This window comes from Monodelphis domestica, chromosome 5 (genome assembly GCF_027887165.1).
Source record: "Monodelphis domestica isolate mMonDom1 chromosome 5, mMonDom1.pri, whole genome shotgun sequence".
In the NCBI taxonomy this organism is placed as follows: Eukaryota; Metazoa; Chordata; class Mammalia; order Didelphimorphia; family Didelphidae; genus Monodelphis; species Monodelphis domestica.
In genome coordinates, this window is record NC_077231.1 from 247,779,058 (window position 1) to 247,800,717 (window position 21,660).

At 35.4% G+C, this 21,660-nt stretch overlaps 1 protein-coding gene across 1 annotated transcript; it reads left to right on the forward strand.

Moving 5' to 3' along the window:
- Positions 1 to 8,331: 8,331 nt before the first annotated feature.
- On the forward strand, positions 8,332 to 10,539 carry LOC100022302 (rho GTPase-activating protein 27-like). Its single transcript, XM_056800008.1, is given in 1 exon segment — positions 8,332 to 10,539. A coding segment is annotated over 1 exon segment (1,593 nt). The 5' UTR covers positions 8,332 to 8,922; the 3' UTR covers positions 10,516 to 10,539.
- The last annotated feature ends 11,121 nt before the right edge of the window (positions 10,540 to 21,660 follow it).

Below are 21,660 nucleotides of genomic sequence, written 5' to 3' on the forward strand. Positions count from 1 at the left end.
TAAGGGGAAAAATTATGACCATATAAGACATCAGAGACATTATGAAAAATTAAATAATTTTGATTATATTAAATTAAAAAGCTTTTGTACAAATAAAACCAAAGCAACCAAGATTAGAAGGGAAAAATATGAGTCATTGAAAAACATCTCATTTTTCAAAAACATGAACAATTGAGTCCAATTTATAAGCATTTCCCAATTGAAAAATGGCCAAAGGATATGAGCAGGCAGTTTTTAGAAAAAAGAAATTAAAACTATTTTAGTTATATGAAAATGTTTTAAATCACTATGGCTTAGAAAAGTACAAATTAAAACAACTTTGAGATTCCACCTTATATCTAAATGACCAATAAGGAAAATGATAAATGTTGGAGGGGATGTGGTAAAAACTGGTGCACTATTACACTGTGAGTGAAACTGAACTGATGCAACCATTCTGGAGAGCAATTAGAAACCAGGTTCAAAGAATCATAAAATTATACATACCCTTTAACCCAGCAATGTCACTATTGGGTCTGTATCACAAAGAGATCAGAGATAAGGGAAAAGGACCTACCTGTACCAAAATATTTTTAGCAGCTCTTTTTGTAGTGGCAAAGAATAGGGAACTGAAAGTTTTCCCATCATTTGTGGAATGACTGAATAAGTTGTGATATTTGGTTGTTATGGAATACTATTTTATTCTTTATATGTAAGAATTGATGAACATGATGAGTTCAAAAAAACTCAAAATATTATTATGTGAACTGATGCAAAGTAAAATGATCAGGCATTGTATATGGTAATTGAAATATTATAGGATGATAAATCGTAAAGGACTAAACTATTGCCAACAAAGCAAGTTTCAAATAAATCAACCAGGGTCTCCTGATGGAAAATGCTATCCACAGCCAAAAAGAACTGTTTGAGTCTGATTGCAGATTAAAGCATGCCATCTTTCACTTCATTTTCTTCAGAATTTTTTGTTATATGTATATTTGTATTGTATGTGTATTGTTATATGTCCTCCTTCACAATAATATGGGAATATGTATTGCATGAAAACATTTGCATAACCTTTATGAGACTACCTTCTTGGGAATGGGACATGGATGGAAGGAGAAAATCTAAATCCTTGAATGTCAGAATGCAATTGTTTCTACAGTTAACTGAAAAATTAAATTAAAAACGCAAATAAAACAAAAAAAACAGCACAGTAGTTTTGTCTGATAATTTCATTCAATATTGTGAACAGGTCCTTTCTTGTCATTGATTTCAGGCCATTTAAGGAATTGGTTAGATTATCTTTCCTGGATCTATTTGCTGGGGAAATTGTTTTTCCAGTGAGAAGTATTTTCTTCTACTTTTTTAATTCTTTTAAACGTTTTTTCTTATTTCCTGCTATTTCATGAAGTTATCTTCCATTTGTCAGCATTCTAATTTAGGGTGAGCCATTCTATTCTTTGAGACTTTGCACTTCTTTTGTCAGGGAGTTTTTTGTTCCCTTACTTATTTTAAGGTAATGTGCTTTTTTTTGTGGGGAGGGGGACTGTTTTCTGCAGAAAGACTTTTTCTAAGTTGTTGATTTTTTTCTATCATTCCCTATTCTATTTTTCTTCTAGCTTTATTATTATTTGTTTTTCTATCCTTTGGAGCTCTTCTATTTGCTCCTTTGGGACTTGACATCTTTTGCATTTTCTTTTGAGGCTTAACGCATTTTCATTTTTTTATTTTTCTTTTCTGAGTTTGTATTCTGATCATCTCTTTTGTTAAGATGGTTTTCTAGTGTCCAGGGTTTTCTCTGTATTTTGCTTTCTTAGATGTTATTTTTTCTCTTTATTTTGTTCTTTCTTACTTCCATTTCCAGAATGGGGAGAGTACTGTACCACACTTATACTGTTCCTGGGATCAGCTCAGCTCTCTAAGTCCCTGATTGAGGACTTTGCAGAAACTACCTATTTGTCCTGCTGTGTAGAGCTTCTGCAGTCCCAATTTTCATTTTGAGATGGTTTTTGTTCTTCTGTGGTCATTGTGAGGGTAGTTGGTGGGTTTTGCCTATTTCTTACTCACCCACATTGGGCTGATCTCTTCAGTGTTCCCCAACACAATAACTAAGGTCTCTGGGCTTCCCCCTTTGGTTTTGCCTCCCCAATTACTAAAATCTTCCTTATTCTCAGATAAGAAAACAAATAAATTGATATTTATGTGTTTCATAGTAATTTAGAATTTAATTTCTTTTCTCTATCCTCATCTTCTTCCTATATCCTCTAATTCAGTATAAATGTTATCTAAAATACATAAGGACTAACAATTTTTTTGTTTATATTGAAACTTGACTAAATTTATTGTCTTATTACATTTTTTGAATTTCAAGATTCTCTAAACTTCCTTATCACCTGCGTGCAAAAATAATTTTGTCTATTTTTATTCCCTCAGTTTAAAACCCATCTATAGTTTTCATTCATAGAACTATATTATATTATAGAACTGTATTAAATTACAAGGTGACAGGTAAAGTGGAAATTCTTTAATCTTGATTTCATCTGAAAATCTGCTAACATTCCCCTATTAAAATAAAGTTATCTCTTTATTTTAGAATAGTGTTGATCATATAAAGGAAATATTATATGATTAGATTTGTACTTAAAGAAGATTATTTTGACAGTTGAACAGAGTATGAACTGGAGTGAGGAGAGATTTCAGGCAGGAAAACCCAAGTATGTTATGAAGGATGATGCTTTAGGACTTGGGAACTAATTGAATATGGGGGTGATGGTGAGAGCAAGAGTGGGGAGTTGAGGGTACCCTTTATAATAACAGAGAAGTCAGGAAGAGGGGAGTGTTTTGGGGTAAAAGATAATGAGTTCAGTTTTGAACATGTTAAGTTTAACATATCTATGTTACCCTCAATCAGAGATGTCTAATAGGTTGTTGTAGATATGAAACTGAGGGTCTGCAGACAGAAAAGAGCTGGATGAATGGATATAAGGGTCTTTTGTATAGAAATTATTTTATCAAAAATTTAAATAGTATGAAGGAAGAAGAAAAGAGGAGCCAGGACTGGCGGGCATGATATTGTTGAAAATTTAGCCAATTTTTTTTTTCAGAAGGGGTAGCCTGATTGTCTGACAGAAAGGAAGAGAACCAGAAGAGAGCAATATCATAAAAATCTAGCGAGAAGGAAAAAGGTGATGAGCATCATCAAAGGCTAAAGAGAGGCCAAGAAGAATTAAGAATAAAAAAAGATAAATAGATTTGGCAATTGATTGATCATTTGTAATATTGGAGAGAAAATTTGAATTGAATGATGAGTTACTTTTTATCAAATTTTAATATATTAATTGGGTCAAACATCTAACTAACACATGCTAAAAGAGTAAATAATGCATTTAAAAATAATTTATGATTAATGATTATAACATCAATTCTTTTTGTAATATTATTTCCAAAAAGGAGTGTGAAAACTTTTATATGTTTTTCCAATTTGTCAGATATTTAGTCCTTTAAAAGAGATACTAACGAGAAAAGAAATACAATTTCTACCTTTAAATATCCCGTTCAAGTTCAGAAACAACAAAGATGTCTCACAATGCCTCCTTTGCTTTCCTGAGAGAATATAGCATTCCATGAGATAGATCAAAGTCAAGACAGATAGTGAACATCCATGCTACAAGTGACCAAATCAATGGAAATTTGTGAATTCGCTACACTAGTGGAAATTGATGAAGCTGTTTTATGGGTTGCAGCTCATGAGAGCTGAATGTGGAGAGCAGCCAACGATAAACTATTTCATAAAAAGAGTATACCTTACCTACCAAAGGGATTGCAACAATTGAAGAGCTACTATTATTTGAATACATTTCTCCTGGGACTCTAAGCAACACTGCCTAGAGCTGATTAGGAAAAAATGTTTAGAAATGATAATAATTGTTATAAAAGGATCTAAAATGACCTAGATTCTGGGTTATTCAGAATGAATTAAAACATTTTTCATTCTGAAATGGATTTTTCAAGCTCATCAAGAGGGAATTTCCACCCATATGTGCCTAAACATTCTCTATAACTATTGTTCATTTCCTATTCTATATTTTCCATGAGGGTGATATATTGATAAGTTATGTCTTGTTCTTACCATATGAACATCCTATCTTTTCTATTTGTTCCTGGCAATGCATTCCATTTTTTATTGTTTTCTTTATTTCCATGTAAAAGCAATTTTTAACAATTGTTTTCTGACATTTTGAATTTCAAATTCTCTTCCTCCCACCCCTCTCTATGATGGTAAATATTCTGATATACCTTATATCAATGCTTTCATGAAATACCTAATTTCATAATCACATCATTACTAAAGTTTTAGCACATATACAATAAACACTCATGAAGGAGATAAAGTACAGGATTAGCATGCTTTGGTCAGCAAATATATTCTAATAGCTCCTTTGACAATGGATAGTATTTTTTTTTATCATGAGTCCTTTTGTGTTATCTATAATAGTTTAGCCCTTCACAATTGATTATCACACAATAATTTCCCTTACTATATACACTGCTGCTCTCCTTACTCTTCACCAGTCATATTTCTTTCCAAGTACTTCTTAACTAATTTCATTCATCATTTTCTATGGTGACCATACATTACTCTTAATATTTTCTTTTCCACTTTTCCTGAGAAAATTTTAAATTTAGATGTCACAGCCTGCTGAGACCTACCATGCCTCCTAGTGGAGGACATAAGATATATGCAATGTTGATTGGGAAAAAGAAGGGAAAAGTGGGTTTAAAAGGAAGGAAGGTAGCTGGGGTCCCCCACCCCCATCCCGCTCCGTAGGGAAATTGACCAGGCTTTCTTCTTAACTATAACTAGGCTAGGGAATTAAATTAAATCAAGTCAGACTCTAGGGATAGTTAGATAGGTTTATTTGGGCTAGGAAAAGAAAGGTTTGGGAAAGTATAGGAAAGTTTGATCTCAGGTAGCTGTGCAGGGACCAAAGCTCTCAGGGCAAAAGGCCCCCAAACCCACACTTCTCTCTTCTTTTATACTTACTTCCCACAAAGGAAGTGGGAGGTGTCTGAGGAAGTTGAGCTAGAGAGTCCTGGGAGATGTAGTCTCCCAGGGTTTTAGAGCCATTCTAAAACACATAGCAAATAACTATAGTTGATTCCGCATCAGAGTGGTGCAAAAAATATCTCAGTAGATTTGACAAAGTTAGTTTCACTTCTCCTCCCCTTTATTCTATTTTGATCATCAGACAGCAGGTGAATGAGTTGCTGCTGGCTTGCTGAAGGTTCCTTTACTCAGGTTCCCAGGCAGGAATTCCAGTCAATAGAAGGTCATTTAGGTCTTTTGTACCACCAGCATCTCAGACATAGAATTAAATGTGAAAGGATAAGAGAAAAAAAAAAGAAATGAAGTTTTAGTAGGCTAACTTAGTGTTACGTCATTGTTTAGCATCAAAGTTGTGAAATTCTATCACAGCACTCTTTATATGCAGGTGAGAATAAAGTGATTCTTTTTTTTTTTTCAGTATAAAATCAAGCACGTCATTTATTTACTGAAGCTGTGAAACATTTTGTGATCTGGGAAAATTCACAGCATGCTCACCATGACCTAAGATAATAGCCACCTGTTCATCAGGCCTGTACATGAGACAGACGGCTATAAATAATAACGACAGAAATCCATGGCCTGAGAGAAAGTATCCTGCTGAGCTCTTGGTAATTGAAGGGAAATAGGAAATGGGTTCATGCTAGCACTTTCAGCCTGGCAGTCATTTGGTGGAAACTGTTGAAACTAGGTAAGATAGGGTGAAAAAGGTCATAGGAAATGGATAGTCTTGTGAAAGGTCTACTAAGGAACTTGAGCACATAGCACTTTTCAGGGACTGATGAATGATAGTTGAACAGAAAAAGAGATGGCAGGTGTGTGACTGACCATCAAAAATTACAGGAATGTTATTTCAATGGAATGAAATAGGAACAGAGAGGCTTCATGTGAAAGAGGGAAAAACTTAAGAAAACGTTTTTTTTTTCCTAATTAGAAAGCAGCTAAGAGAAGAGAACGTAAATGAAAGGAGATTCACATAAAGATTAAAAATAAAATTAGACCAGTTATTTTGATTCAATGCCACTGGAGAGGAACACGTGACATAGCATTATAAACATAGGTATATAATAAGAAAATATGATGTAATTGGAGCAAGTGAAATTTGGATATAATCCGGAAAATAACTGAAATATTTCTTTTTTATGTCACATGTTTGTTTAATGTTCTCTCCTGTTTAAAAGCAAAAAAAAAATGTCAAGGGGATTGGTGAACCTACAGGCCATCAAACATTTGCTCTCTAGAATGGCCCGTCCTGTTCTAGGGTTCCATCATCAACTCTGATTTTTTTTAATTTGGAAAATTTTATTTAATTAATTAATTGAGAATATTTTACATGATTACAAGATTCATGTTCTTCCTCTCCCCTCTTCCCACCCCTCCCATAGCCAACATGCAATTCCATTGGGTTTTACATGTGTCATTGATCAAGTCCTATGTCCATATTGTTGATATTTGCACTAGGGTGATTGTTAAGGTAACTACAATATTTCAATTTGAAAAAAAAATACTTGTATTGTACTAAACTTTATATGTATAAGTTTTTATTCATGATCAAAATAAATACATGCTTACAGGAATTGTGCCTTGTTTCAATAGGATCCAATGCCATAAGCATTTCACAGTATTTAGTATATTAGGGTATCCGCCATATTTATTTCATTTCCATAAACAAAGACATTTAACATATTTGAATCTCATAGAGACAATTAGTGCCTTTGAAATAGTTTTTTTTTAACCCTTACCTTCCATCTTGGAATAAATACTGTGTATTGGTTCAAGGCAGAAGAGTGGTAAGGGCTAGGGAATGAGGGTCAAGGGACTTGCCCCGGGTCACACAGCTGGGAAGTATCTGAGGTCATATTTGAACCCAGGACCTCCAGTCTCTATGCTCTCAATCCACTGAGCTACCCAGCTGTCCCCTTGAAATACAAATTTTGAGAGGGAAGCAAAGTTTTGTGCATATTTTTCCTAAAAAGTAGGTAGTGAGGAAGTTCAGTAGTTAGAATGCTAGATTTTTTGAGTAAAGTAGATGTCACCCAGGGAAATTATATCTTATTTTCAGTTTCCTTATCTTTAAAATGGGGGTGAATATAGCACGTATTTTACCTGGTAGCTATAATGACCAAATGAGATAAGATATAATGTATTTTTAAAACCTTAAGTTCCTATATAAATAAATATGTATTAAATAATACTATTGATGATGATGATGATGGTGCCTATGTTGCTACTACTATCTGCCTTAGAATGATAATAGAGAGTTAGGTGAATTATGTATTCAGGAAAGGAATAATAAGTCTTACTAGGAATAATAAGCCTTACTAGTTTTCATACTAATATAAGTGCTTCTTTATATGTTTTTTTCTGTCTTTGTCATTTGGTATATTCTCTTCTTTCCTCAGTTTTCACCAGATGCTAAAGGGCTTAATTAGGTCATTAATAATTTTAATACTTTATTATTTCCAATAACATTTTTTAACATTCATTTTATTAAAATTTTAAGTTCTAAATTCTTCCCTATTTCTCCTCTACCTTCATTGGGAAGGAAAATAGTTTGATATAGGTAAAAAGGAAACCATGTGGAATTGATGAACTTCTATGCCAATATGAAAGGGCTTGAATGAACCTAGTGTGAGATTCGAGGTTGCTGCACTTGACATAAGCTAAGATGCCGGACTTCTTAAACTACACTCCTTATAAAATACTTTGTATGAAAGTACCTAACAATTGGCTAGTCTGGCTCACCTATCCCTGAGAAATGAATCACACCAGGGAATGATACTTTACTACCACACACAAAAATCTAGTCTTTTTTCTCTCTAAGGATATGGCAGGGGGCAGCTGGGTAGCTCAGTGGATTGAGAGCCAGGCCTAGAGACAGGAGGTCCCAGGTTCAAATCTGGCCTCAGACACTTCCCAGTTGTGTGACCCTGGGCAAGTCACTTGACCCTCATTGCCTAGCCCTTACCACTCTTCTGCCTTGGTGTCAATACATAGTATTGACTCCAAGACAGAAGGTAAGGGTTTAAAAAAAAAAAGATATGGCAACTTCCTGTAGTCCTGACTTATAATGGGTAAATACAACATTACTGCAATTTTTCCCCTACAGACTTATGGGATAAAAATTACTTTAATTGGACCCTTATACAAGGAACTGTTATGAATTTATTCTTTTAATTCTGATATTTTATATGCATAATTTTTTATATTTTGATTCTGAATTTTGAATTTTTTTATCTCACATTTTAATTTTTTCTTCCATACATTTATTTTTCTTTTATGTTTTTGTTTTTTTCTTTTGATAAATTGACTCATAAAGTCAATTTATGGGCCCTTGCCCCCGGCCCTGGGAGGAGACTGGGTGGAGCTGGGAAGTGGCCAGAGCCCAGCAGGGCCAAGAAGAAGGAGAGGTGCTGGGTGCCAGCCACCTGCCAGCCCCACTCCAGCTCGGATCTGTAGAGAATTCTCTGGACTCTGTATATGTGAATGTAGAGAGGTAGCAGCGAATTCTTGCTCTGGCTACAGCCTCTCCCTCTGCTCCTGCCCCTGCCCCTGCCCCAATCCCTATCTCCACCAGCCCAGTGTGGGAGACTCATACAGACTTGGGCAGTGGACGACCCTACTATTATAATCCAAGCACTGGGGAGACCACTTGAGAGTCTCCCTTTGGGCCTACTGAATCTGCATCTAGTACGGCTACCTCTCTATCCCCTCTGGGCAGCCCAGGGGACCCTGAAGCAGAGTGGGATCAGTACTGGGATGAAGAGAGCTGGAGAGTGTTCTTCTACAACCCCCTGACTGGTGAGACTGCATGGGAAGAGTCCACCACCCCTGAGATGCAAAAAGAACTCCCTCCCTGTAGCCCAATGGACCAAAGGCCACCAACACCAGAGGCAGATTATCCAGACGAGCTAACATGCTACCCAGAGGAAGACTACTCTCCAGTGAGCTCTTACACTGACCCCAGCCCAGGATCCCCAACCCCAAGGAGAACAACTGACCCCTATACACCCCCTGGCTGGTCCTGCCACATCTCTCCAGATGGGCAGTTGCTCTATACCAACCTTTATACCCAGGAGCAGTGGATGAGATCCGAGGATGAGCAGGGGAAGCCGTACTTCTACAACCCCAGTGACAGCACTACCCAGTGGGAGCTTCCGCAGGTACCTGTCACAGGCAAGCGCTACCAGAGCTGCAGCAAGACCAGCCAGACCAATGATTCCCTGACACTGGCCAGTCCTCCAGAGGCAAAATCTAAGACTCTGGATAAAGCTGGTGTCCTTTATTGCACCAAGACAGCAGAAAAAGGGAAACGTCTTCGAAAGAAGAATTGGAGCTCCTCCTGGACTGTGCTAGAAGGCGGGATTCTGACCTTCTTCAAGGAGTCAAAGGCCTCAACTGCTGGCAGCCTGAGACAGCCATCCAACTTGTCAACTCCAGAGTATACTGTGGACCTCCGAGGAGCTACTCTGAATTGGGCCACCAAGAACAAGTCCAGCAAGAAGAATGTGCTAGAGCGCCAGAGCCGAGATAGCTCTGAATACCTGATTCAGCACGACTCAGAGACCATAATTGGGACTTGGTACTAGGCGATCATTCAGGGCATCCAGGAGCAGTCCACAGACCCCTATCCTGAGATTGACTGTGAAAACAGTGCTGATTTGGGGTCCAGTGAGCGACTGGGAGGTGGAAGGGAGAAAGAAGAGGAAAAGAAGCATTCTATCAGTCCCATGGGTCCTGAGAGTGACTCCAGCAAGGTTCGACACAAACTCCGAAAATTCTTGTTGAGGAGACCAACACTGCATTCCCTTCGGGAGAAGGGCTACATCTAAGACCAGGTGTTTGGCTGTGTATTATCGACGCTGTGTGAGCGAGAGAATAGCCTCATACCGGGCTTTGGGCAGCAGTGTATCCGGACGGTGGAGTCTCGGGGGTTGGACATCGATAGATTATACCGCATCAGTGGGAATATGGCCACCATCCAGAAACTACTTTACAAGGTGGACCATGATGAAAGGCTGGACCTGGATGATGGGTGCTGGGAGGACGTCCATGTCATTACTGGAGCACTGAAGCTCTTCTTCTGGGAGCTATTCGAGCCCCTCTTCCCCTTCTCTCACTTCTACCAGTTCATCTCAGCCATCAAACTCTCAGATCAGGCCAAGCAGAGCTGCCACGTCTGGGACCTGGTGCATTCTCTTCCTGCCCCCAATCGGAACACCATGCACCTCCTCTTCCAGTACCTCTGCAGGGTGATCGAACACAAAGAAGAAAACCACATGTCGGTGCAGAGTGTGGCGATCGTGTTTGGGCCCATGCTGCTGCCACCCGAGTTTGAGGAGGGGAGTATGCCTGTGACCATGGTGTTTCAGAACCAGGTGGTTGAGCTGATACTTCAGCAGTGCAGGGACATCTTCCCCCAACGCTGACCCATTCCCACCCTGCTGGGCAGGGGCACAGCTGGACAGTCGGGTGTGACACGGGGTGGGAGGAGGGTAAAGGAAGGGGAAGAGGAGGGAGGGACCCACTTAACCAATAAATCATTTCCTTTATGCTGAAAAAAAAAAACAAAACAAAACTGAATCACTTTGAGTTGATCCAGGTGTTGATAATCACCCTCTTCTGGGGGGATTGTATTGTATTTTAAAAAAATAAAAAGCCAAGATTTAAAATGTTTTTGAAAAGAATTTCAGGAAAAGAAGTTTGCTAATTCCTTGAACCCAAAGAACGAACTCTTTGAAGAATGATGCTTGCAGAAATCTACATTCATCAAGAAGATCCAGAATGAACTTTTGGGTGTAATTGATTGAACAAAAAAGGGGGATTGCACATTTATTGTAGGGACTGCCCCCTAATTTGCTTTTTGTCAATGTGATTAGCAAAACACTAGTTTTGCTTTTTCTATTTTATATTTATCTCTAACTATTGTAATTTTCTCTTAGAAAGTAAAGTATTGTATACATCTTTAGTTAGAAGTGTTTTAGGACTACAAGATGATTATGTTAAATGATCAATTTAAAATATTAAATGGGAGGCTAGTTTCCCAGTGATCATTAGTGGGATTGTGAAGATTGGATTTAGCATTCTCCTGATTGTAACAATGAAGATACTTAGCTCTTCCTTTATTGTGAAGATTTAATTGTAATCCCCTGATTGTAACAATGAAGGTACTCAGCTCTTCCTTTATTGGGAACATTGAATTGTAATCCACAATCTATTTTTAGATTTTAATCTACAAAAATGTAGTAACTCAGTATTTTAAGTAGATCTACCCATTTTAACTACAAAAGTAACCCAAAAGGTATAATCTAACCAAAGAAGGTGTGAACTAAAGAGTGGGTAGTCCTGGAGAAAAAGCTTCTGCTGTGATTGATAGATGTGAAATTTAGAGGAGTTGACACAAGAGAAAAAGATCTTTAAAAAGAGGACCAGAGGCTAGAAGAAGCATATATTCCATTCAAGATTCAAGTTGGATAGAGGATCTCTGACTTGGAGTGGGACTAGAAGAAATGCACCCCTGGAGGAACTCCTGCAGGTGGACTCAGACTGCTTTTCCTTTTAGACAGCCACCATTGGCAAGTGAAAGACTGACTTAGTGACCCCACCTTTCTGGACGCATGAAGCCTCCAGGCAAGGCCCTTGCTCTTGAGATTCTCTTCCCCTGGCTGGGGCTTAGATTTTCTAACTGGTATCAGAGGAAGCCAAAGCTCGCTCTCTCTCTCTCTCTCTCTCTCTCTCTCTCTCTCTCTCTCTCTCTCTCTCTCTCTCTCTCTCTCTCTCTTTCTCTCACTCCTTCCCTTTCTCTCTTCCTTAAATATTTCCCTCTATTATAAATAAAACTACCATTAATTCATTTTACTTTAGTAATTCATTTTGGGACTTAGAAATTAAATCCCTGGTGACCACCTATATAAATATTCAGAGTCCAACCACAATTAAATTTAACAAAAGAATCCATCATTTACCTCATGAAAATCATCACAAAATGAAAACTACTGACAATATTATAGCCAAATTTCAGAACTCAATGGTCAAGGGTTGGGGGGAAGAGTCAACATAAATAGAGGGAAAGAATTTGGTTGATTATGTGAATGATCCTCCCCAAAAGAAGGAAACTGAGAAATTGGGTACACTAAAACAAAGGGAGAGTGGTATAAATGATGTTAAATTTAGTAGACAAAGAAGCTCTTTTACAATGTTGGTAAATGGAGGGTAATAGTCAGTGTTTGAACCTCATTCTCATCAGATTTGGATCCAAGATAGAAAAATATATAAACATTCAGGTAGAGACAGATATCTACATTACCTGAAAGAGAAGTAAAAGCATAAAGGGATAAGAAAATGTGAGGAGAAAAGTGAGGAGAAAGAATTAAAGGAGGTTGTGATCAGAACCAAAAATAAAAAGACTTCAGGAAGGAAAAGATAAAAAAAGAAAATTTAACAGAGAAAAACATTATGTAGGAAAATGCACACTTATTAATCACAACTATGAATGTGAAAGAGAGAACTCCACCATAAGACAAAAGTAGAGAGAAGAATGGATTCAACAGGAGAAACAAAAAAAAATATTGTTTACAAAGAAAACATTTCAAACAGGAAGACACACATAGAGTTAAAATAAGTCACTGGAGAATAATTTATTATTCTGTAGCTCAAGTAAAAAAAAAAAAGAGGAGTAGCTTTATGATCTTAGAAAAGTAAAAGCAGAAATAGGACTAAAATTGAAATGACAAAGGAAAATACGTCTTGCTTAAAAGATACCATAAATAATGAAGTAATATTAGATCTAAACATTTATACATGAAATAATATCTAAATTCTTTATGGAAAAGTTCAATGAGTCACAGGAAATAATAGACTAGTGATGGTGAACCTATGGAATGAGTACCAAATATGGCATACAGAGCACTCTGTGTTCACTTAGCCCCCCTCCCTCCTCCCCCAGAGTTTGTTACTAGAAAGGCAGAAGGACTGGGGCACAGCTGCTCCCCTCCCCCTCTAGACCTTACCTGATGACATTTTTTTCACATCACCCACCCCTCTGCCCAGCAGCCAAATGGGATTGCATAGTTGGTAAGTTTGGAGACTCATAGGCAAGGGACCTAGAGGGGAGTACAGTTCCTGGACCACTCCCCTTTCCCTCCCTACACTCACTGAAGACATTCTTCCCTTCATCCATCCCTCCACCCAGAACCCAATGGAAGTACTTTCTCCCTCCTCTGTGAGAGGTAAGGCACAGCACTCATTCTAGGGGTGGGGGGGAATAGGGTGGTGGCAGGGCCTGGCACTCCCTCTCTAAAAGGTTTGCCATCACTGCAATAGATGGTAAATGATTACTAGTAGGAGACCTAAATTTCCCTTTTCAGAACTAGGTACATTTAACCATGTACTAAAACAAGAAAGAAGTTAAGCAAGTGAATCAAATTTTATAGAAGTTATCTATAATAGACCTCTGGAGAAAATCGAATGGAAATAGGAAGGAGTATACCTATACTTAGCTGTATATGGCACCTTCATAAAAAGTGACTGAATTTTTAGGGCATAAAAATCTCACAAATATGAAAAAAGCAGAAATGTTTATTTATTTCAAATCATAATGAAATTAAATTATTTTATTTAGTTATTTTCATTTTATTTTTTTCTCTTTACTTTTGGTCTTCAGAAAAATAAAATAAAATGAAATGAAATAAAAGTACAAATAGTCACTATATGTCCCTAAGATCTCAATTTGGATACCACATAGGAGTAGAAGGAGAAAAAGCACTATACTTTAATATTGGTTTCTGAATAAAATGTCTTGTGGATTATGGCATAATGCTGTATGGTGGCTTTTAGGGTTGCTTAATTATACTACTATGTTAAATTGCCTGTCACATGGTAGCCTTTGTGTCAAATTTTATAGGACTCCCTCAACTATTTAGGTTCAGAAAATGTCACATGATGTCTACACCACTCATCCCCCTCTTGAGGTGGCAAGCAGTCTCATATAGATTTTACATGTATAATCATGTAAAATGCTTTTCTATATTAGTCTTTTTGTGGAAGGAAACTCAAATAGAAAAAAAAATAAGAAAGTCAGAAAATTTTGCCTTGGTCTGGATTCAGACTCAGTTCTTTTTCTCTGGAAGTAGACTGTATTTTTTATCATGAGTCTTTTGGCATAGTTTTTGATCATTATATTGCTGAGAATAGCTGTTTTTTTTTGCAGAACAACAAAGGTTGCTTCTTTGAAGGATTAAAAAGCCTTACTATGAATATTCCTTCAAGAGGAAATATTTCCCAATCCTATTTCAAACATACATAACACAACAAAAAGAGACATGCATGAACATGGACATGGAGTTCCTAAGAATATATTAATCTCTCTTTTTTTTTCTAATCACTCAACATATGTTGGAGAGTTCTAAGTGCCCATTTGAAACAGACACAAAATAGATACATAAAATTATTCACTGATCATTTTTTGTCTATCAGAGAAGATCTGACTGTTATGTATTAGGGAGAGAGTTAACACAGAAGCCCAGATTCCCTCAAACATAAATGTCTCCCTTTGGGATTAATTTGTCCCTATTAGGGTTCAATAGATTAAGGCAAATTTAAGATTCTGGGGTTCTTACTTTTTATCCCGGACACAAAAATCCAAAACTGTAGCTAAAGGAATTTCAACTAATAAATAATATGAGGCTTTTCCCCTAAGAATATCATAATCATTTATTAATAGAGGCTTTCAATCTATTAATAAATGATTGTTCCATCACACCTGCCTTTTATATGGAAAGAAGCTCCATGAGCTCTGAACCATTCTTTAATAAATGTGTCCTCTTTTGGATCAGCCTGACAATTTATTCTTGGACTCCTCGGGTAGTCCCAGTTGGTAATTTTTTTGAAAAAGGGGGTGAACTTAGAGATCTTAAATTTTCACGCATTACTTAATCACAGGGAGGTCTTGGAGGGCTACTCTTCAGGTGGGCACAGCTTCAGCCAGTGACTCACTTGTCCTACTTTCAAAAGCTTTAAGTAGGGTGTTCTTATTCATAGATGTAGGAAGGTCTTTATACTTTCAAAGCCTTTAACAAAAGACAAAAAGTCCCAGGCTGGTTAAATGCCTTGGATCCTGGAAATAAATCACATAAATTTGGGAACAGATTGACTTTATGAAGTGAAGGGATTTGGGGAAATAAGTGGTTCCATATAGAAACATTGCCAATAAATAATACTTATTTGATATTAATTTTCCTCGTTTGTTCAGATAAACACAAAACAAATTAAGCTTGAATTTAAAAGTATAATAAGAAAGACACAGAATAATTATACAAATTGGAAGTGGGGTGAAGGAATGTTAAAAAGAGGGAATTTTTAACTTGGAATTTCCACATAGAGGAGTGAGATTCATGTAAGAGTATAGGAAAAGAAGTTTACTTAGGGGGGAAAAGGAATTTTATCTTATGATTTCTCAAGGATTTTGTTACAATATGTAACCTAAAACATATAACTTTCTTATCAACAGGTGCTCTTTGAGTTTTCCGTCAATCATACCATGACCTTTTAGAAGGAATTTTATTTTTTCTTGATATCCAAACAGAGCTTTATCAGTATGCTTCCTTTGGTACCAAGAGAAAAAAACAACACCTTTTTGCTTTTAAAGGATTTGCTGTAAAATATTTCCCAGAATTTTTAGTTTATATTTGGGCCCCACTTCATGATACTGAAAAAAACATAAATGATGGCCCACAATTTAGCATGGAAGCCAAGGCATATGAAAGTAGATGTGGGACAGCCAAATCCAGCAAAGAAAAAAAATTTTAAATGGAAAAAATAAACCTGATAATCATGGTTTATCATTAGTTTCACATCTGTGAGTCATCTAGGAGGCAATATTTCAAGAAATATTGGTATCAGAAATTTTAACTTAGTCACTACAGAAAATATAGTGATTATTAGATGCTGATCTAGGTTAAGAGTAGAGCTAATCATACCAATTGGCTAGTCAATTTGATTCAGATGAATCAAGCGGAACTAGTTCAATCAGACAAAAGGTAATAGAGCATTCCAGGATACCTAAAGTAAGGTGAATAACTAATTACCAGGTCAGTGTAAGATCGGCTATAATCACACAGAGCTGTCAGAAGAATATATATTTTATAGCATCTCCACAAACAGAAATAAAACCATAAAATACTTTCTTTAGAAGGCCAAAGATCATTGCAGCTTTGTCAATTAGAATGTATTTCAAATTGTAAGAACTTGAGAATACTATCCATCACAGACTAATAAGATGACTGATTGAATAGATGAGGGTTTTTTAAATCAATAAATAATATGGAATCTAAAAAAATCAAGGAAAATCCATTTATATTGACATTTTCCTCTAAGAAGAGAAACCAAATTTTCATAAATTTGGAAAGACTGCATAACTTTCTATTTTTTTTTCTTTTTGTGTCTTATTATAAAACCCTTTGTTTCTTGGTAGATGCTATCCATAAACACTATTACAGATACAACTGGCAAAGTCTCAGTGTTTATTTTAGAGATAGTATGGTAGAAGACAAGTTAGAAGCCTGTAAGTCATTTCAAGAATATGAGAGAGAAACAAGGTGGAACAAGAAAATTGAGCAGGGGGAGGTGGCACAGCACTAAGTACTTCCTGTCTCTATATGTTTAGCATGCATGGTAGGTATAATAATGGGAAATAAAATTATACTATTCCATATATATTTTAATTTGTTTTTATTTTTTGAGTTACATATAGAAACAATTTTTGACCATTGCTTTTTGACATTTTAAAATTCAGATTTTCTCCCACCATCTCCCCTCTTCCCTCCCTAAAGCAGGGAAGAGTCTTATATAGGGCATACCCATATTTTCATTTAATACATGTTTCCATATTGTTCATGTCATGATAGATAAGACATATCACACATACAAATTTCATGAAGGAAATATAATGGAAGGTGACATGCTTTGATGTGCCCTCAGAGGATATTAGGTTTGCTGATAATTGGCTAGTCTTTCACAGTTGATTATAGTATAATATTTATTGTTGTATTCATTTTTCCTGATTCTGCTCATTTCATTTTGTGTCATATAAGTTCTAGAATCTTCCTGCTGGTCTCATGCCACTTCCCTGAAAAATCTCACTACTTTCCTTAGAACAGAATGGATATCACAAAATTATTTGCATTTCCTCTTTTGAATATCCATTTGAATTGCCTTGAGTATTCCCACTTCTTACTACCAACCACAGGAATACTGTCCATGGTGACAGAGGAAGTGGGAAAACGAAGATAAAGATTAGAGGATAAATGGAATACGGAAGGCCATCAAAGACCAGACCCTCCAGTGCCTTTTCCTATTAATTCTGGTGCCTATTTATTAGTTCCCCAATGTTTAGCCCTACTGTCACAGAGAGACATCTGTGTATTTACTTCTGGACTTGTTTAAGCACCAGAAATCTTCTGAATGTTTAATGATCCTGAGTCTAATCTAGTTTTGATTTATGATACTGGTCTATAATTTACCTTCTGGCTTCTGTATTTGTCATACCCTTGTGGTGATGGAGACTTTAATTCTTAGAAACCAGTTGATAATGATTCTCAAATGCTCTCTGAAAATGAACTGTTACTGCTATAACCTCTAAGTGGCCTTGGACATTGGGAAAAATAAAACCAGGAATGTACTTAGATGAAGAAAATTATAGCTACTAACTCGAGTTTTGAGGCAGGAAACCGATCCTTGAAGAATCATGACTAAAATTATTATGTAATAGTCCCAATTAAGAGATCTAATCAGAAAAGGATTAAATCAAGCTAGTTTTTTATTTTATTATTGATCACCTTATCAGAATAGCTTTTCCTATGTGAAATGCTACTATTTATTTTTTTTAAAAAGGGACAAGGCAAACAAACAACAAATATATAGATATATCTCCAGTGGCTCCACAAATAAGCGATACTTAACTGATAAATCTGATCTGTTTTTAAAATAATTATGCCTTTTCCTTTTTAAATATAAATCTTCAGGGACACTTGTCCAGTTAATGAGGGATAGCCATTATTACCTTCATATTCAAAACAATGAAATAAAATTATGACAGATATTATGCTAAAAATACTGCTGTTTCACAATAAAACTTTCCTTAGAGTACAAGTCATAGTAACAAACTATCTTATAATGTGGTCATTTTGAAACTTAAGCATCTACTTTGAACTTCCATCCCCCAACTAACTCAATAGATATCATCAAAATGAATCTGTCCAATGTTAAATTATACTTTATAGGAGTCTGAGCTAAGGGAATTGTTTAAAAGCTGATGGACCTCCAAAAATGGTGGAGGAGGGAGTCTGTGCTTCCATGGACCAGAGAATAGATAGCATTGTAACTCACCAAGTAATGCTACTAAACATTGAGTTGCAGTATTATTTATGATTCACTATGGTTGTGTTTCCCAGACATTGAAGGAAGTATATGGGAATGATATGAGGACCAAGTTGGACTAAGAAACTCCATTATCACTTTCTGATATATACAGTTATTTCTCATCAAGAAAATATTGACAAATCTTTTTCTCAAATATCTACTACATTTTTGCATAAATATTTAATATATGTACATATATACATAAATATACATATATATGTGTGTGTTTAAGTATGTGTGTTTACACACATATTTCTCTGGGTTTCCCTTTAGCTGAAATCTCTTAACTAAAAAGAAGAGGCTCAAAAGATATGTCTACTGTTAATAAATTGTGATTACTTATTCATATAACCTTCCTGGTATAAGTAACTGCACCGATCACAAATAAAGGTATAAAATTTTATTTTAAATTCTTCAGAAATCCATGTACATATGAGGGATTATAAAAGATAGAATTCACTTATTTTCCCATTTGATCATTTTATTAACATGCTTATTGGATATCTTAGCCAATTTTTTTTTTATTTTTATGTTTAGCATTTTTATTATAGAAAAGGGATAAAGAATGATACACAATAAAGCATGGCATAAAAAAAAACCCTGAAATAAAGGCATCTGTTTCAAGTTATTCCAGGGTCAACAGTAAGGCTGACTACTCAATGAAATGGTTAAAAGTCAATATAAAGTAGACATTTTTAATAAATCATACTCATGAACATAAATGATGAGCAGATTATTGCCCTTCTTTGCTTTGATAAGAGGAGTATAAAATTGAGGTTGGGATCAGGAATTTGAATTGTAAGTTTACATAATAAGAAAGAAAACATTAAGATAATAATGATTATTTTTAAATTGGTGACTATTACATTATATATTTTATATTATTGGGGAATATTACAAAATTTCTGACTATTTTTTCATCCTCACCTAAATACCTGAGAGCATCAACTACTTTTGCATGTGGGGCTTATCAAAAGTCCTCTAATAATATTTGAGTTAGTTGTTCTTTCTGAATACACATAACAGATCCTATAATGGGATTCTATTGTCCTTCTTTTGCATAAATGATATAACTAACTATTCCACAGACCATAGATCTTGAATTTTCAACAAGAGGGAATGTTTCCATATCTAATTTTCTTATTTTTGTTTCCCTTCATGACAATGATAGATTTTATGAAATGGCAACCAGGGAAAATGCATCAAACCAACAAAAAACAAACCTAACTGGCCATTGAAGGAACTATAATCATGATCTAGGTTTGATGACAGTAGTTACAGCAACCAACTTTTAATAGATAAAAAATATTATACCTATACTTATCACTTTTAGAGTGCTATACTAATATTGATAATAGTATAGTTATTTTAAATTTATTTGAATTAATTTCCTAGAAAGCTTGTGATATATAACTCTTCATTCACTGTATACATAATTTAAAGTTCCAAAATGGACCAATCTAACATTTGAAAGTCTTCTTTAAATAATATTTTATTATTCAGTTATAAGAGCTAATTCCCTGGGAGGAATGGGTATTTAAGACATTTTTGTGCCACAATGGTTGCTGATAGAGTCCTTTGAGAAGGTTTTTTAATAATTTTGTGGAATCTTTTATCTATATAGTTTTTTTTTAATCTGACTGTCCATCTCTTACTATTTCATGTTGAGAACATTTACTACTAAAAATGAATTATTACTTAAAATAAAATGCCAAGAAGCCTTGTCTTCTAGAATCAAAGAAGAAAATGTGTGTCAGAGGATCTGGGTGAATGTTGACACTTACGGAAAACAAATGTTGAATTATGTTTATTTCTATAGTTTTGATTACTATATAAGAATGTGATGAGCCTGATGGATCAAGGACCAATATTTTTTAATTTGTTTTTCTTTTCTCTTTTCATTTTATTTCACAGCCCCTTTTCCAATTCTTGAAAAGGGATTCCTCTGCCAAAACTAATTAGCAAAACTCTACCCTATCAGATTTTACCTTAATCTCCACTCTGAAGTATTAACCATCTCTCCTGATTCTATCTGCTAGATCAGGGCTGTCTAAATTCTAGAACTGGTTGCTATCCTAGAAGGAAAGTTATTCATGAGGACACATGAGGAATCTTGGTTATGCAATGGATAGGTTCCAGACCTGAAATCAAGATGACCTGAGTTCAAAATCCACTTTAGATACTAGATAAGTGACCCTGAGCAACTTAACTATCCTGAGTCTCAATTTCTTCATCTGGAAAAATGGAGATAAAAATGGGGATAAAAAATACTTTCCAATGTTGTGAAGATAAAATAAAAAAGTAGGTTCTTCACAAAACTTAAAGCAACATACAAATGCTAGCTTATTATATTGTTGTTGTTTTAAAGGCTTTCTATCTGAGAGAGCAGTTGCCACAATTTTAAGACCTCATCGTTAATATTTAAGAATTACAGTCTTGATTGATTATCTAGGTCCTGACCAATTGCCTTGCCTTATTCTCAGTAATGATTCATAATGGTTCACCTGGATAAACGTTAACTTTGCCTTTGTGTCTAGTATTTTAGAACTACTTGACCTTAGATATTCCTATCACCCTCCACTGATACCAATTTCAAAGTATTTTTGTGAATTTTGCAAGTTATGCTTAAATAATATAATATTTATGAAACATTTAGCATGGTGCTTGGCACATAATAGACACCATATAAATGCTTATTCACTTAGCCCCTGCGTTATCCCAAGCACCTAACCTTCTTCTTTCATTATCCAGTTTTATGTAAATATCCTATATTATAATAAAATTGGTATTAGGTTTTACAAATTATAGGCAAGGACTTCATAATCCTTTGATTCAATGAAATTACAGGTCCAAAGTACATAGCCACATATTGAATATCAGTACAAGTAAAAATATTTTGTTTTGCTCAATTACATGTAAAAACAACTTTTAATATTTATTTTAAAAAACTTTTGAGTTCCAAATTCTCTTCCTACATTCTCTTCTTTTCCCTTTTCCATACTCAGAGGATGATTGACAGTTCAAATTTTCTAACATTTCAGTCACTTACTGACTATACTACTTTGATTTCCACTTCTATACTTTCTGACCTCTGGAAAGGTAACTTAATCACTAAAAGTCTCATTTCCCTCAATTCTAAAATATTACCATATCCTCCA